At 36.3% G+C, this 17,185-nt stretch overlaps 2 protein-coding genes across 2 annotated transcripts in view; one reads left to right on the top strand and one right to left on the bottom strand.

Annotated features, from left to right (window-relative positions):
• Nucleotides 1–17,185, bottom strand: part of LOC132707393 (glycosyltransferase 25 family member) — a 70,812-nt gene that overhangs the window by 48,202 nt on the left and 5,425 nt on the right. The window lies entirely within an intron of this gene.
• Nucleotides 172–15,961, top strand: LOC132707394 (uncharacterized). The gene is made up of 4 exons (XM_060679239.1): nucleotides 172–245; nucleotides 7,640–7,797; nucleotides 10,035–10,327; nucleotides 11,787–15,961. The coding sequence occupies exons 1-4, from the start codon at nucleotides 175–177 to the stop codon at nucleotides 11,994–11,996; spliced, it is 732 nt and encodes a 243-aa protein (XP_060535222.1). The 5' UTR covers nucleotides 172–174; the 3' UTR covers nucleotides 11,997–15,961.

The following is a 17,185-nucleotide window of genomic DNA, read 5'->3' on the forward strand; positions in this document are numbered from 1 at the left end:
ACTAACTGGTAGCTATTGTTTCCAGTAATAACGGTAGTTCACCTGCTTGCCTTGGGCGTCAACCACTACATCGGTATATTGAAGCCGCTGCACTACAATTCGATAGTGACGAGCAAGAAAGTAGTGACCGTCATCACGTTATTGTGGCTACTACCCACAGTCATAGTGATATCGATGTGTTTCGCTTTCGACGGTGAGGGCACCTTGCTCCACAATTTGACATATAACGAGAACACTCCTGCTAGGTAAGAACCTTGATATTACCGATGCACCTTGCCTTCAATTTATCTTGAAAACATTTTAATTGGCAGTAATTTTTCTGTTACACAATGAGAGGTTACTACCGAAGTTTTTTTCCAAGTGACGTATATAAGCCTACATAGAACAGAATCTTATTATTATTATAATTATTATTATTTTCATATAATTTACCGTGACTTGATTTTGAAAAATCATAAAAAAATGTTACTCTACTTTGTTTCTTTCATATTCAGGCCGGGAAATTTTGGAGCTGCCCTCGTACACTAAAAATGGCAAGACACGCTAAAGTATGTGACCAGCAGTTTCCTGAACACATTTCCCATACACTCTAATTGTGTGATGTCTTCCATTTAGTAACATTTCCGGATTGTCTCTTAACTGATTGATTGACTCTGAAATCCTTCGTCGAAGTTTTTCGTCGTGATTTTTTATGTGTCCTCAAAAGAAAAAATCCATTAGAGTTTAGTCAGCGCTGTTGGCTGGTCAATCCATAGTTGCGGCGTTCCCTATCCAACCATTCCATGGTAAGAAAATTTTTAACTTGCACAACATTGTGAGGAGGGGCACCGTTTTGCTACCATATAATCAGCACTGATATATTTAGAGATAAATCTTCCATATGTTGTTATAATTTGGTACTCTAAGAGTTGCAAATAATGATCTCCAGTTATCTTTTGACCCATATCATACATTAATTGATTGATTGGTACCCCTGGACTTTAATTTCGTGTATTTGTCTAGGATTATTTAAAGACCAATATCGCGTATTTTGTCTATTACAACCCTTTCTTGTAGTGAAAGAACTTTCATCAGTTCATAAAATGTTTTCCAAAAAATTGTTATTCTCATTATGTCTATTTAAAAAATCCAAACACAACTGCATCCTTCTTTGACATTGTTTTGCAAATTTAAATGCATTATAATATTTATGTTGTTTCAAAACTTGTTTTGTTGTTTGGTAATATGTAACACATAAACATATTTTTATTTGTCATTACATAAAAATTTCCTATTTTTGCCGATTTGTCAAAAACGAGTTGTAAAGTGTTTTACATCATATCGTAATCGGAATGAGATACTCTATTAAACTCATATATAATATACGGGGTGTTCCATTAATAAATATATGATGTAGGCTTATATGTCAGAAAATTAATAGTGTTTTGTTTTAAACGTCACTCGGAAAAACCGGCTACGATTTGTTTTTTTTTTTCTTTTACCTTGATATCGCTAAAAACAAAAAAATGTTACAGCCAGTTAAAATGTTATCAAGTTAAATTGAACGCACGGTACATGCCAAGTTATATAAAACTACACAAGGAATAATGGACCTTGACGCAGCTTCTTTCCCAAAAGAAGGTGCAGTTGAAGCCGACTAAACTTATAAGAAACATATAAAACATATTATAACATATCACTTTCACAATAATTGAAATTCACCTTATCTAGAGAACACCATACAAAGAAAAAGAAAAGAAAGAAGACGGGCCATAGAAAAAAAAAGTTTATTTATTTAAAAAAAAATGCTTCGTTAATTAGTGAACCATCGTTAAATGATAAACGTGTCAAAAATTTGCATTTCAAGTGTCTTTTGAATGTGTCTTCTGCAGTTGATAATGAATAGTGATACATGTACATGAAACATTATGTAAACAGAAAATAAAAACAATGACAGTTTTTGTGAGAACACTTTTGCATTTTTATTTGTCAGAGACAGGTTTCTTAGGGCCGCGAAATCAAACCGATCGCCATGTTTACACTTAAACTTGAACCTAACGTTGTTAGTGACCGGGTTTTACTTTATTTAAAAAAAATTCTTTTCTATTTTCAACGTTGCTCTTTTATTTTTGTCTAAAAATCAAATGTCGAATATACAGTTCCGTTAGATTTAGGATTTCGAAAAAAGTTTAATAGAATCAGCCCAAACATTTTTTCCCGCCATCTCCGGACAAATACTCAAAAACTGCACACATTCGTAAAATTTTTGTTTCTGGTTCGATTTAGATAGATATTTTGTACCAAAACCTTGTTTTTTTTATAATCACGATAAGTTTGCAACGACAATTTTGCAGCATAAAGCAGAAATATTAGAAAACACAAAAAAAAAACTACATTACTAAAAAAAGAAGCAAACACATTTTTTAAGGTAATTAATTTACCGGGCATCCCATTTTGGTCACTTTTATGTGGTATCTCGGTTACTTTTTATGATAGAAAGTTGCGGATATCAAATCCCTCTTGGTTTTTGAAATACAGGGTGAAATACAAAACTATCGATTTTGGGATCACCCTCGTATCTCCGTTGTCTTTGAAGTTATTAAACAGTTTAAAAAACATTCTAACCGTTTCTTAGTTATGAAGCAAACATATGTATATTATTTATATTATTTTTTACACTAATTGGAAATCATTTAAGCTTTTCAGTCAGTCATGATTAATGATTAAGCTCAATACTTGAACAGTCAATTATTTAAATATGTTTTATACGTTATGAACTACTATTATTACATTTATTAATACGCATATCGTGTTTTATATACTTCATTTTGTATATAGCAGGTCCAACAACTTGAGGCACCATCTTATATTAGGCCAATGGAATATTGTCCAACAATTCTGGAATAACTTCCTAACTTTGTTTGGTTCTGAATATCTAACAAGCACCCTTTGGGCAATATAATTCCTAGGTTCATTCAGAACCTTCATTGCTCTCTATAAAACATACCAGCATTTTTCATAATTTCAATGCTTAAAAACGTTAAGTATCAAGCAAACGAAAATAACAAATGGACGGCAACGAACTGCTTTTAGTCAATCCAAAAATCGCAGAGAATATTTGACATTTCTTTGTTTTGTTGTCACAAACAATAGCCACAGCCAACTATTAAATTATCATGTATTTGATTGTTTCTGAGAAAAAGCGTATAATATTTTTGAAAAGGTGGAAAAAGATATTTTCTTTAATTCATACATGGTGGTCCATAGAATAAGTAACTTTTTAACATAACCTTATATACCAATTTATAGTTCTATCTCTCTGTCTCTATCTCTATCTAGCTTATTTATAAAAATAACTTCTCAAATCGGTCTCGGCTCTTATGTTAAATGGTTCACTTTTAGAAATGAACGTAAAACGGCGGGGCCGAAAGGACCGATAATAATTATCATTAAGGGACTCAATCTTCGCCGGGGGTTCTGATTTGGTCAAGCTCAAAATAAAATAGGTGACACGGCACGGTAATGGCGAAATCCTTTTAACCCTTCAGGTCGAGAAAAAATTTCGAGGGTCGTGATCGTAAGATAAAAACCGTCCATATTGACCGTAACGGTTGGCTCTAGAATCACTGGAATTGTTTCGAGCCTTCTAAATATTTACAATAGTATTCTGCTCATAAAAGGGTGTCGTCGAGTTTTAAGGCTGTAGTTAAATCTGTAAAAAACGGAATTTGGATTTGCGGAAAAGGTAAAAGTTTGAGTGTAGAGACTTCCAATTTCTTAAACTACAATAGATGCTGGAACAATGGGATTCACATAATTGATAACGGAATGTATTTCCGTTATACCGGGTGACACAAGAAAGCGGGAACACTATAACTTTTAAACGGTTTGAGATAGCGATTTGAACCTTGGAAGGGTTGATATCTAACCAATCAAATAACAAAAGGTATAGTGCTTTGACAAATAAATTGTTTCCGCGTAGAAGAGCTTAGCAAGAAAGACGGGAATGAGCAACGTAAAAATATATTATTTATATAAATTTATTTCATATATATTTGCAGTATTACAATATCTGAACATAGCCCGTCTCAAGAATCAAATAAAAATAAAAATTAAAGCCAGTTCTTAAGATCATACCACGAAGGCATTATGCCCATACGAGGCGATGTTTGGTTGTAACATAAAAATGGATCCTTGCAATTCAAATATTCCGTCTCGTATACTACCAAACTTGAACAGTGAAGATCTTCATCTCGAAAGTACTGTCTGAAGATCCAGAAGTGGGTGAAGAAGATTCTGCTGACTCGCCATCTTCGGTAAACGTCTCTGAGATAAACCTGCCGCGGAACCAGAGTGACAAGCTAGCTGTCATTGAAGAAAATGGCGGCGCCCCTGACGAATTTGGAAATGAAATTAAAATTAGAACTAACTAACATCAAGAGATACCAGGCGTGAATCGATCCAAAACAGATATTCGGATTTTGTTGGCCGTTCGATTAGAAAGAGCGGATAGAAAGGATTTTTGCCAGGAATCAATTCGCCATTTGCAATTTGCAAACAAAATTTTTTGAGTCCCGGTGACGGTGCATCTCAGGAAACCGCAAGAAATGTAAGAAGGAAAAATGCAACTCCATTTCGAAAATGTTCCACAAAAACATGTTTGTGCAGGTCCTATAAAATAATCTGCCAATCTAAATTCATTTTAATTCATTTATTTATAGAGTAAAGCATTTTTAGGCATTGAAATTTTAAGATAACATCACAAAATAACTAGTTTTTAGGCTTTTACGACTAGGAGTTGACGCGCTTTTCTTAGGTTTTAGCGAAATTCGCAGGTGTCGAAAACAATCACGAAATGGGACATCAATTCTTCTAGTAACGAAAAATCCAAGAAGGATAAACTAAATCCAACATGAAAGAATTCTGTAGGCAAATTCGTAGAGAGACAGAAAGTTTCTTTGAGTAGTCACAATAAATTCCTTTTTTTTTTTTCGGAATCGATTTTTACGGGTTCGGTCTGGCAATAAACCGTCCCGCGATACATCAAAATCACTTTAAATTTGTTATTGGCCTCATGAAAGTACGCTTTTGCGTTGTTTGAGTGGATTTTTCAAGTCGGTCGTAAGCCGCTTTTATAACCCCATCATTAACCCCAACATAAAACGTAGATCTCATCTAAAATTAAACTTTTTTATGCAATAATTCACATCTCGGCGCTCACTTTTTAAAACGTTTTTGATGGCGTGCTCATTCGTAAAAAATGTGCCCCGAAAGATAAGTCCATTTTTAACTCTTTGAAGAACTAAAACACTAACTAAAAAAAATCTCTACTAGGAAAGATATTTTTTCCTTCAACTTTAATTTTGAAATATATTTGTGATAATTGTGCTATAAAGGCCTCCTCACTTTTATCATAGTCTTTGGCCAATTTTTTAGTCTGTGGTTCGTAACAGTTTTCGAGATATAGATATAGATAAGGGAGGCATTTTAATAATTTTAACAATAGCCCATTATAAATCAAATATTTTTTTTGCATATTTAAACTCCCTAGTTTGAAGTAAATTTGTGGAGGAAGCGGGATATCCATGATTATCTGAGTGGAATGATAAAAGATTTTTCGAGTTAGGAATATTCAGGTTTGATCAAATGAGCAATATAAACTAAAAGCAATAATGGACCCATAATGAAAATCTAGTTTTTTAAGTAAAAATAAATAACACGGTCCAAGGCTTTGGAGAGGTCACACAGCATTTATTATATTTCAATCTTTCCGAATCCCCAACTATGCCAGTCATTATACGCAATAGTGCTGATTGGGATTTATCAAATAATTAGACCGAAAACAAAAGGGCAATTGAGAATGCATTTTTTTTTTGAAAAAATTCGAAAATATTATTTTTATTATTATTGTATAGCATTTATTGTTATAAAAGGTGGACAAATAAATCAATACAAGTTTCATTCCACAAGATCCTAAGGATACTATTAGCTAAACTATAAACTATTTGGTTTCTCGGAAAGTCATTTCGTTTTTTTTTGGGGAACATGAAAGACAGTTTTCGTATAATGAATAAATATTTTATTAAATTATATATTTGCCATTCTGGTCCAACACCTTTTGCCATCTTCCTGGCAGTAACATAATTCCCCTCTCATAAAAGTTTGGGTCCTTGCTGGCAAAAAACTGGTTCAGGTGGTTTTTGAAATCTTCATTTGAGGTAAAGGTTTTGCCATCCAAAAAATTTTGCAGGGACCGGAACAAATAGTAGTCGGAAGGCGCCAGATCTGGAGAATATGGTGGATGTTGCAGTACGTCCCATTCAAGCTGTAAAAGTTTTTGGCGAGTGACCAAACTTGTGTGAGGTCTCGCATTATCCTGGTGGAACACTACACCCTTCCTGTTGATTAATTCGGGCCTCTTCTCTTTAAGTGAATCATTCAATTTGTCCAGTTGATGACAATAGACTTCTGAATTAATCGTTGTATTGTCCGGCAAAAGCTCAAAAAAAACGATTCCTTCGACATCCTACCAAACGGAGAGCATCACCTTTTTTTGGTGAATGTTGACTTTTGACACGCTTTGAGCCGGTTCATCTTTTCTGCTCCATGACCTCTTGCGTTTAACATTGTTGTATACAATCCATTTTTCGTCCCCAGTAATAATCCGCTTCAAAAATGGATCATTTTCTTGACGTTTGAGGAGCGAATCACACACGTCAACGCGACGACACAAATTTCGCTCCGTAAGGACATGGGGCACCCACACATCGAGCTTCGAGGTTAACCCCATGCCTTTCAAATGGCCATAAACAGTCGAATTCGACAAATTTAATCTCTCGCCGATCTCTCGTGTGGTTATTCGCCGATTTGCATCAACTAATGCCTTTATCGCATCTTTGTCAGCTTCGACCGGCCTTCCAGACCGTGGTGCATCTTCGACATCAAAATTGCCGGATCGAAATTTTGCAAACCAGTTCTGGCACTGGCGTACTGTTAACACGCCTTCTCCATACACATCCGTCAATTTTTTTCTCGCTTGGACAGCATTTTTACCTTTTCTGAAGTAAAAAAGTAAAATATGACGAAAATGCTGCTTATTGCTCTCCATATTTAAAAGGGCACCAACCAAAAACTACTGCGTATAATTAATAGAACTTTTTCACACACAAGCCTTGCAATATCAGCTCTCAAGACATATGGTAATGCGGCTTAAGTGTGAAGTTGGTTTCGAAAAAACGTAATTAAGTCCTCTGACGGGAAAAAACGAAATGACTTTCCGAACAACCTTATACTTGGTCGATCTAGCCATTCTATTATTTTTTGTCAAACTATTGCAGAGATATAAAGGAAACACATCTGTTCTATTGTTTCAGATACCTTAGGTTCGACAGTGGCTCGGTTCATTCTGTTTCTGGTTGAGTAAGGATAATTATAATTTCTAAATGTGTTCTAAGTTTTATATACTTAATTTTATTACAAACGCTTCTCGTTATAGCAATAGTAATTGAAAGGCAAGTTTCAATTATTAGAGAAAATTATACTTTATACATCCAAAATCGAACATAAAGCCTCTACATCAGACACTTTTTTTATTAATACCTATTCCGGTTTTGTTAATAAGTTATATTACCCAGATTAATTAGAGGTTTTCTTGTTATAGATTTATGGACACGTTCGCATTTAGGATGGCTATCACGTCGTTATTCTTTGTACCGATCTTCGTAATGGTCGTGTGCTACACCCACATCCTTTTTGTAGTCAAAAAACAACAGAACCGATGGAACGATATCTCGCGGATGGGCAGCATAAGGACCAAAGGTAATTTTTCACATCCGTTCCAGTCAAATTAGTCCTCAGTAAGGTTTGTAATGTATTGATGATTACTTTATACCGGGCGATGCATTTTTAGGTGCCCAAATATTAATTTTTCAAAGAAACTTACACAGGCTACTGTAATGCTTTTTACAAAACTTCTGGATTCCTGCTGCGTAGGTTTTTGCTTAGTCGAAATTGCCCTCCCCTAGCAAAGTTGTAATATTACTTTTTAAAGCGGCTGGTCTAATTAACTCATATGAATAAATTTTAATATGCCAATCTTCAGTCAATACAGCAATATGGTTGGTTTACAATAAAGACATGCATATGTGGTTTCACACATTCAAAATAAACTGAATATGTAGCGATATCACATTATGTTTTTCTTAGGACCAAACTCATATTCGGTTATTAAGACCTTGATGTTCATTTCATTTAAAGGACCATTTAAGCATCAAGGAAGCTTCAAGGATTTGACCCTCAAGTGTTTTATTGAAAATAATTAAAAATTATAACAAAAATGCGGCTACAAAACATTACTAAAAAAATATTATTTAAAATAACGAACCGCCATAACATTTATTTTTTGAAGATATTCATTGTCTTGGATCCAATACCGACAGTTTTAAACATTTGGTTCGTTATTGAGTGTATTCATCAATGAAACAAATATATTTTTTTAAAAACCCTATCATTATACGCTACTTCTCTTTCTTCATTGCCTTCCCCGGAGATCTTGGCGCTTTTAGAAATTTATAGGAAAAATATTTGCGTTTCCTTAATGAGCGTAACACTGTGGTTTGATGTTTATTTACAGCTTGTCCAGGAATTCTAGTAATAATCATTTTGTTTCCCTCCATACGTAGTAAAATGTTCACATCTCTATTGTCCCTTCCTTCTGATCTATTAGAGACATTTTCAACTGAATATTTGCAGTTATTTATGATGGTGCCTTTGGACTCGAACTGGGTAATAAATAATACGTTTAATTGTGTACAGTTTTGGCAGGAAAATAAATTGAAAATATTTCCATCACTGTACCAGTAAGTACCATTTAATTATGGTAACTCTCTCTTCAATTGAATAAAGAATATTTAGCTTTAATTAAAGTGAATTAAACTATAAAAACTATGACCTAACCTAAACTCTAAAAGTCCTTCAAATTTTGCCATCATATTTAATTCCACAAATGAAGATTGGCTGAAAACATTTCAGACACTGCTTGTTGTCATTGTCAAAATGTCAAAATTTTCTAATTTTGACATTTTGACAATTGGTATTTATAATTGGTATTAAGGGGTCGCTGGTGACCCCAATTTAAAATTGATGTACGAGGAAATAATATTGAAAAAACTGTTTTAATACCGCACAAAATTATAAAGGATTTATTTAGCAAAAAAATAAAAAACATTATTGAAATACAAGAAAACAAACAAAATATTTACAGGCTTCCGCAAAGTTGCCACTAAAACCGAAACTAACATATTCATTCCTCCAAATCGACGTAATATCCACATTTTGAAAAAGTCATTGGAGACTTCTTATCTTTTGTCATTCTTTTTTGAGAAGGAGGTTGCAAATCAGTGACGTCGGGTTGACTTTGTTCTGCTATTCCGAGTATTTTTCTTATTATGTTTGTTATTTCCCTAGGGATGTTCAGTGAGATCCGTTCTTTAAATGTTCTTGCATCGGGGCTTTTCCAAGTACTACATTAAAAGTTTTTCTGGTGACTTTATTTTATAATTTTGCTATATATAGTGTACGGGAGTTTACTGTCGAGATATTTAGCATAGCAAAAAAAACTGATTCTATAGAGTTACAAAATTCATTTATTTCTGGTTTATTGGATCCCCTATTGACCTCATCACTATGGTGCATTAAAGATAGCACTATTATATTACATCCCTGTTTGGTTTTGGGATAATGGAAATTAGTGTTAATGCCTGGATTCGTCGCCAGATATGGAATTATTCCAGTCATCTTGAATATTATCTTCATCTGACAGTTCTAATTCCGATTCAGTGTCGTGGTCTATGTGCTCGCTTTCAGCATCAGACAGATCGTTATCTGAGTCTTCGAAATCTCCAGATACTCTTGGCCCTTCTTCTAGATCACTATCGATCATAAAAATGGCTTCAAGCTCTTTGTCAGTTAAAAATTTGCGCGCCATATTTGATTAAAAATGCTAACGTAACTGGTATATTGGGGTCAGTGTTAACCCCAACAATTTACTATTTTAGGGCGAGGTAGTCACAAAATCTGCCGCGAGAAGAAGCAACTGGAGAGCAATGTCAGAGCGCTTTACACCACGCTCCTCATCTTGGGATCGTGCTTCATAGGATGGACTCCGGCATTGCTATTTTACACCCTGGCGTGCAGCAAAGGCTGCTACCTTCAGGGCGAAGCGTTGGTCGATCTGAACTGCAATCACCGCACGACTGTTCTCATATTGAGGCTTACAGACAACATGCTGGTTATCCTGAAGATGCTGGCCAACCCAATTATCTACAGCATCAGGATGAGAGAGATAAAGGTATTTCTATGTAGTACCGAGTAAGAAAAGTTTTTAATGTCTATATACGAGGTTAGGGCCAAAATTTCCCGACCTGACATAGATGCAACTCCAGTATCACGATAAAACTTTTGTCTTCTTTTAAATATGTATCTTGGTAGGCTGCGAAAAAAAAATTGAAGTTTTGCATCAAATAGTTTTTTATTGACAGCTTTTTAAACAAAATTTGTACGAGAAAATGTCGCACATAACGCAAATTGAGTAAAGAGTAGTCATAAAGAAACGGTTTGCACCTAAAATTATTAAAGAAAGGCTGGATGGTGTGTACGGCCAAAGTTCTCGTTCGTATTCTGTAGTCAAAGAATGGGCAAAACGTTTTCGGATGGGGCAGGAGTCCCTTGAAGATGATTCAAGAACTGGTCGACCAGTAGAGGTCATAACGAAAGATATTGTTGCGATTGTGGAAGAGGTGGTATTGAGTGATCGACGTTTAAAGGTCAAGGAAATCTCAGAAATTACTAAGCTTTCTGATAAAAGTGTTCGTCGAATCCTGCATGATCATTTAGGTATGCATAAGGTTAGTGCAAGATGGGTTCCTAAAAACCTTTCGGCTATTCAAAAGCAAGCCCGTGTCGAGTGTGCGCGGTCTTTTTTGGAACTCTGTGGGTCGGAACCGGATGGAGTGGCGTCGTAAGGGTGAAGCACCTCCAAGAAAATTCCGCCAGTCAACAAAAAAGGTGATAGCCACGATCTTTTGGGATCGTGAAGGAATTCTTTTGATAGATTTTAAATAAACTAACACCACTGTCAATGGTAAATATTACGCAACATTATTATATAAATTGCGAGACTGCATACGTGTAAAACTGACCAGAGGCGTGCGTCTTTTGCACGATAATGCATCTGTGGGTTCCAACAGATAGATCATCCTCCCTATAGTCCAGATATGGCCCCCAGCCACTATTATTTGTTTGGATATTTGAAAAAGGACTTACGTGGAAGGAGATTTAACGACGAAGTTGAGTTAAAAGAGAGTGTTTTAGTTCATTTTACAGACAAACCAAAAGATTGTTTTTTTAAAGGGATTGAGTTGTTAACAAAGAGATCTAAAAAGTGTATTGAAGTTAAGGGGAATTATATTGAAAAATGTTGTTTGTTTCAAATTCAGGTCGGGAAATTTTGGCCCTCGTACACATATTGATACTTACATAGCTAATAGCAAAATATAAAGTCTAAGGCAGTAACAAAACATCATTTGCTATTATAAAAAAAATTAAAATGCAATTAATAATTCAACAATACCATGCCACAAAGCCATTGGTTAATAGTAGTGACATTTACGGCCTCAGAATTTGTTATTTGTGTTCCGCAATAACAGTGAATAACCGCGAACAGCCATTATCGTCGCTCCGTTTTAGTGCCGCAAAAGAATTAGACAACTAGTTTTGGTTAGTTAGTGAAAAAATTAAATATTTTGCAGGACGGCACCCATCGCATGTCGATGGCCTTGCTGGGCGTGTTCTGTCCGTCTAGGAGAGACGACATGATATCCTCGGGATACTACTACCGATCTAGGAACCAAAACAGCACCGGAGGCACCATACAGCTGAGACTCACTTCCTTTAAATCGGCTAACCGAAACGGCAGCCACATAGCGTTAGGAAAAGACTGCGAGAACGCATTTTTGTGAAGACAAACGATTGTAGACGGGTAATCGATGTTCGCCGTGAGAATGTTACGGCGTTAATTTCATCGGGACGTTATAATCGTATAGCTATCAGATAGATAAAGACGCCTCTAACAAAAATGAAAAAAGTAATTAAAAATATGGAGAGCGCTACTCGGATCTGAGTTTTGCACACGATCAGTTCCTGGTGGCCGAGAGGGCCTTTTACGAATTGTTTCCATCCTGCTCTTCTTTTCAAGATAACTAAAAATTCTTGTAACCGTGTCTCAGACCTGGCTCCCGAATCATACTTTCCCGATTTTAAGAATGCAGATTACTTTCTAATAAACAATGCCCTAGGTTCCATTGATCGGGAGGGGTTACTGGGGATCGATCTCTTGACGATACGCTTACTTTATTTTACAATGTTCTTTATACGATAATCGAAAGATTTGTGGCTTTCAAAAAGCTAGTTTCCTAAGTGGTTTGCATTGCACACAAAAAAATCAAACATTCTAATTCTTTTGATGATCATCGAGAATTCAATAGGCTCGGGAAGGCTTGCAAAGATCTGTCTTGCTCGGCATACCGAAACTCTGTCCAGAATTAAGAGTCGAGTCCTCCAGAAAATATTAAATCATCAAATAAGGGTCCTGGCCCAGATTGCATTCCACAGAACTTCGTCAATGTCAGCACCGTTTACTTCGGTATATATAGCGTTTAAGTTGGGTGTCGACTTGACATAATGTTGCTGTTGACATTCTGCCAAAAACTGGCACCAATACGAATAACTCGTCTAAATAGAACATTTTATGTGATATTTAGAACGAGCATTTGGAGTTATTCACTACTGGGAATTAGATTCACGCAAGGATAACATTAATGGTTACCATTCATCGATTGTTTTCAATGTAGTGCGCATACGTTCGATTTTCCATATCGAGGCAAATCATATTGCATAGGGGAAACCCCCCCCCCTTGTGGACAGCCCTTAGTCACCTGGTGTGTCATTTTCACTGAGTGATTCTAAAATTTTAGGGAAGATGATTTTATCGAACGCTCCCTCTACATCAATGAACACTCTGGGAGTCGACCCCCGGTTGTCCAGTGATTGCTCCACGAGCCGCCACCATATAGAGAGCAGTATCGGTTGATTTCCCTAGGGTATACGAATGTTGGTTTCAATGACGCGGCTTTATAGTGAGCATCTCTAATGTACCGCTCACACATGGTGCTTACGGGGCGGTAAGTTTTGGGAAAAGGGTAGTATTGCTTCCCTGATAATGGTAGAAACGCACATCCATTCCCCACAAGGCTGGATAGATGCCGTCAGATTCAGATTCAGATTGTGAAAGCCAAAAATCTGCCTGTGCGTTACTGCGACGCAGAGGATCTATACCTATAGAGCGACATAGGCCATAATCCACAAGGGACTTCTTGGTGTAGTAGATAAAAATGCAGTTACACTGACGTAATGTGTGTATGACTGTTTCCTCGCAGTATACCTAACGGCCTTTCCTTTATGCCTTAGCAGCTCTTTTGTAAATTGGGAATAGAAATGTTTGTTCTCGTCCTGGGTTCATATATTCCAGTTTTAGTTTTTGAATCCAGATTGTACAAGATTACATCTGTCCTTATTTTTGTTCCAATTTGCCAATTTTGCTTGGCCGATATTTGAGTCTTGTTATGTTTAACAATAGGTTTGTGCTGTCTACGTGCAGCGCTGGGACTTCGTCTGCCTTTATTGCAATTATCGGTGACTGCCCTTGCATCTATATGCAACAAATCTCGCTTCTCCTTGTATATAGATCTGTATCAGTGGAATATCCAGTAGAACCACTAGCGCTGCGATGGGCGTTGTGTTCATGGCTCCAGTAACGCACCGAACAGCTACTGCGTACGCTCATCATTGGTCCTACTACTGTTAAGTACTACCGAGTTGTAATTTCGTGACCAGTTTTCTTCTTCTGTACTTTTCTAGTACAATTACTGTTCTAAAGTAAGCCCTTTGGTTAAATGCGACTCCTAATTAGTTTGCATCCCTGCAAAAGTGTGATCTTATTCCATGTACTGCTGGCGGTTTCAATCCTGTGGGGACCTGTGTGGAACAACTATCGGGTTCACTGTTAGTTGCTAGTTTCCGACAGAGTGCTGGTAAATTTGCCTCGTACCACAATGACTCGATCGTCTGCATATAACAGGAAGTAAAAGTCTTAAGCAGACAGCTTTTGCAGTAGGTCGTCAACCAGTATAGCTCATATCAGCGGGGAGAGGACTACGAAATCGAATGAATTTAATCGCAAAAATATCTCGGACTTAAATTGTAGATCATAAAATTATCTACAAAAATGGCTGTTGTGCTTTTTTTCCTAGAAGTTGCATTACAAGCACCCATTTCCAGACGTATAATAAAAAAAACTCATTATGTGTACTACAGAGTGACCCAACAAACACTTTCTTTGTTTAACATTGATTTCATTGCAAAATTTGCAATATTTTCATGTAATTCAGCCAAAAATCCACCAATTTTCATATCGCTACATCTAATTAATTAATTAAAGAATATTTTTCAAGTTTTGTGAGGAAACATTCGTATAAGGCTTAATCGTCCTGGTTTCCCTTTCGTTTCGTATCTAATAGCTATATGATTATAATTGCCATGGGTGATAACACAAACACCTACCTACTTTTATTAAAGATTGAAGTATATGTTGTTATACATACATAGGTATACGATTACTAAGTCGTTTCGCCAAATTTAACCATTCGTACGAATGCGTTTCTGCGAGAATTAAAATTTAGAGAAGCCTGATTACTTGTCCGATCACTTAAAGTCTGGAAGAAAACTATCAAAGCTGAACCCGAAGCGAATTATTCGAAATAGCACACGAAACATGGACTGTGACTGTTTGAGAAGTAGTAATACCTAACTTCTGCATCATCCCGTGTGGCATTGGATATGTCAAGTTCATCAGTTCAGGTTCCTTTATGCCCTAACCAAAGAATTCGGAAATAAGGAATCAGTTTCGCTACGCATCGAGAGATGGGAGTGCGTATATGTATACAGGGTGTCTCCTATGTTTAGCGAGTTGTTTTATGTAGTACCTCCTCCTTTATTCAATTTTAACCAAAATTCTGGCAATTTTTTTTTAACAGTTTAATTTCTGCTCGCCTGAAATATTCGACTTGAAATTGAAATAATATGTTTTTGAATAATTTGAAAGAGATTGTTTTTCTGCATAATTCCCCAAAAAATGCCGATTTCTGAACGTATTATATTTTGCATGTATGTTTTTACATAAAAGCACAAACAAACTGCATTATAAAAAAAACTTGTAATACAGGGTCGTACGAAAGGTCAAGAGACTTTGAGAATGCGAAAAGACACGTAGGTAATCCCCCTAAATTAACATCAAATTCAAACATATCACGTCAAAAAAAACCCTTAAACATCGGCATTATTTAGGAAATCCTGCAAACCAAACTATAATGACACTTTAACTCCCCGTATATGTGGTTAAAATGCTTCGAACGGCACAAAATTTTTGAGAAATAGTCCCGTCAAATATCGGACATTTATTAAATAACACCCTGTATAATTTACCAGCAAAACTAAAGCACGTCGCTAACTTTTTATTTAGTAAAACGTCATACCAAAGTTTAAACAAAAATGAAATTGCTCAAAGAAATATTGTTATTCAGAAGTATTATCATTTGAGGAAAAACGGTTTTTACGCCATTTGTAAGCACTAAAAGCAAATCCCTCGCCTGAAATGCATATACATGTATCGATGTGATTTTTGTCTGATGTAGATGTTCACATTTATGTATATACTGTAATATGGGCAATAAATTTATGTTGAATTTTGCCATTTTCCTCAATCACTCGGTTTATAGCCCACGCAAATTTCATGATATCAAGCTCTGTTCTAATGACACGAGTTATTTTGATTTTATTATTTACTTGCGCAACATTTCGACTGATCAAGCATATCCAGTCGTCTTCGAGTGAATACTAAAAAACTCTTATGGTTACACACCATATATACTATGCCTAATAAGTTAATGATACGTGACAGAGATGCGTAGGTATTGTTTACAGCTGAGTTCACACCATGTGGGTTTCCAAACATTCTCATTATTTAAATAAAAGTTACTAAAACATTTGCCTATTTTGTTGCTTCTTTAACGCTTTTCCTCCTTCAATGATTTTAGGTTTTGTGTTGAGCCCAGGTTAGTTATCTTCTTTCTCATTATTATAATTATAAAGAAAAAAACCATAACGGGGTGTGCCGAAAAGCGGCGAGAATAACTCACGCTCAAGAAAAAAATCAATTCTTCATGCGGGAAGGTCCGAAAACTTGGGCTCGGATAGTCTAAAGTGAAATGCGGCAGCCCTCTTGACCAGGCAGCCAGCGACATGATTTCCTCTGGAATGCGCATGTCTTTTAACCAAACTAAGGATGACCGCATTTCAGTCCACATAAAGCATGTTCCATAAAGAACTAAAACTGCTTGTCTGCTATATGTATAGATACATACAGTTTGACCAATAACTTGGCACCTGGTGATTTCGCTTAGTTTCCATTTTCTTGCGTAATAGTTGAATATATTAGTAATGATGCTCGTAATCCAGGATTGACCCTTCCATTTGCCAGTAATCAAATAAAACGATTCACACAAACAGATGGTTTTATCGAACGCGCCCCCTACATCCATGAACACTCTGAGAGTCGATTTCCGGGTGTCCAGTGATTGCTCCACACGAGTCGCCCACCATATAGAGAGCAGGATCGGTTGATTTCTCTAGTGTATACGAATGTTGGTTTCAGTGACGCGGCTTTGTAGTGAAGCGGTTTTTTAGTCAGCATCTCTAATGTACATTTATATCTCTCCATATCTTTGGGATATACTTTAAAACTAAGGATGACCTTGGGGCCACCACCAGGTACGGCATGAGCACATCCATTCCCCACATGGCTGGATAGATGTCGTCAGATTCAGATTCGGATTCAGATTGTGAAAGCCAACAATCTGCCTGTGCGTCACTGCGACCCAGAGGATCTATTGTGACTCTCCTCACAGCTATAGACCGATATCAAGGTTAATCTCTCCGGTCAGACTTCACAAGTGCGATAGTAGCTTCTTGGTTGTAGCAGATGGAAACGCAGTCACACTGACATAATATGGCTGTTTCTTCGCCAATATACCTA

Source organism: Cylas formicarius, unplaced genomic scaffold (genome assembly GCF_029955315.1).
Source record: "Cylas formicarius isolate icCylForm1 unplaced genomic scaffold, icCylForm1.1 PGA_scaffold_9__14_contigs__length_23061073, whole genome shotgun sequence".
Lineage (NCBI taxonomy): Eukaryota > Metazoa > Arthropoda > Insecta > Coleoptera > Brentidae > Cylas > Cylas formicarius.

Excerpts from the sequence above, each read along its gene's own strand:
- LOC132707394 (XM_060679239.1), top strand. The coding sequence starts at position 175 with ATGTGTTTCGCTTTCGACGGTGAGGGCACCTTGCTCCACAATTTGACA. Across the intron at positions 246-7,639 it reads AACGAGAACACTCCTGCTAG|ATTTATGGACACGTTCGCAT; the intron begins GTAAGAACCTTG and ends TTCTTGTTATAG. Across the intron at positions 7,798-10,034 it reads GGGCAGCATAAGGACCAAAG|GGCGAGGTAGTCACAAAATC; the intron begins GTAATTTTTCAC and ends TTACTATTTTAG.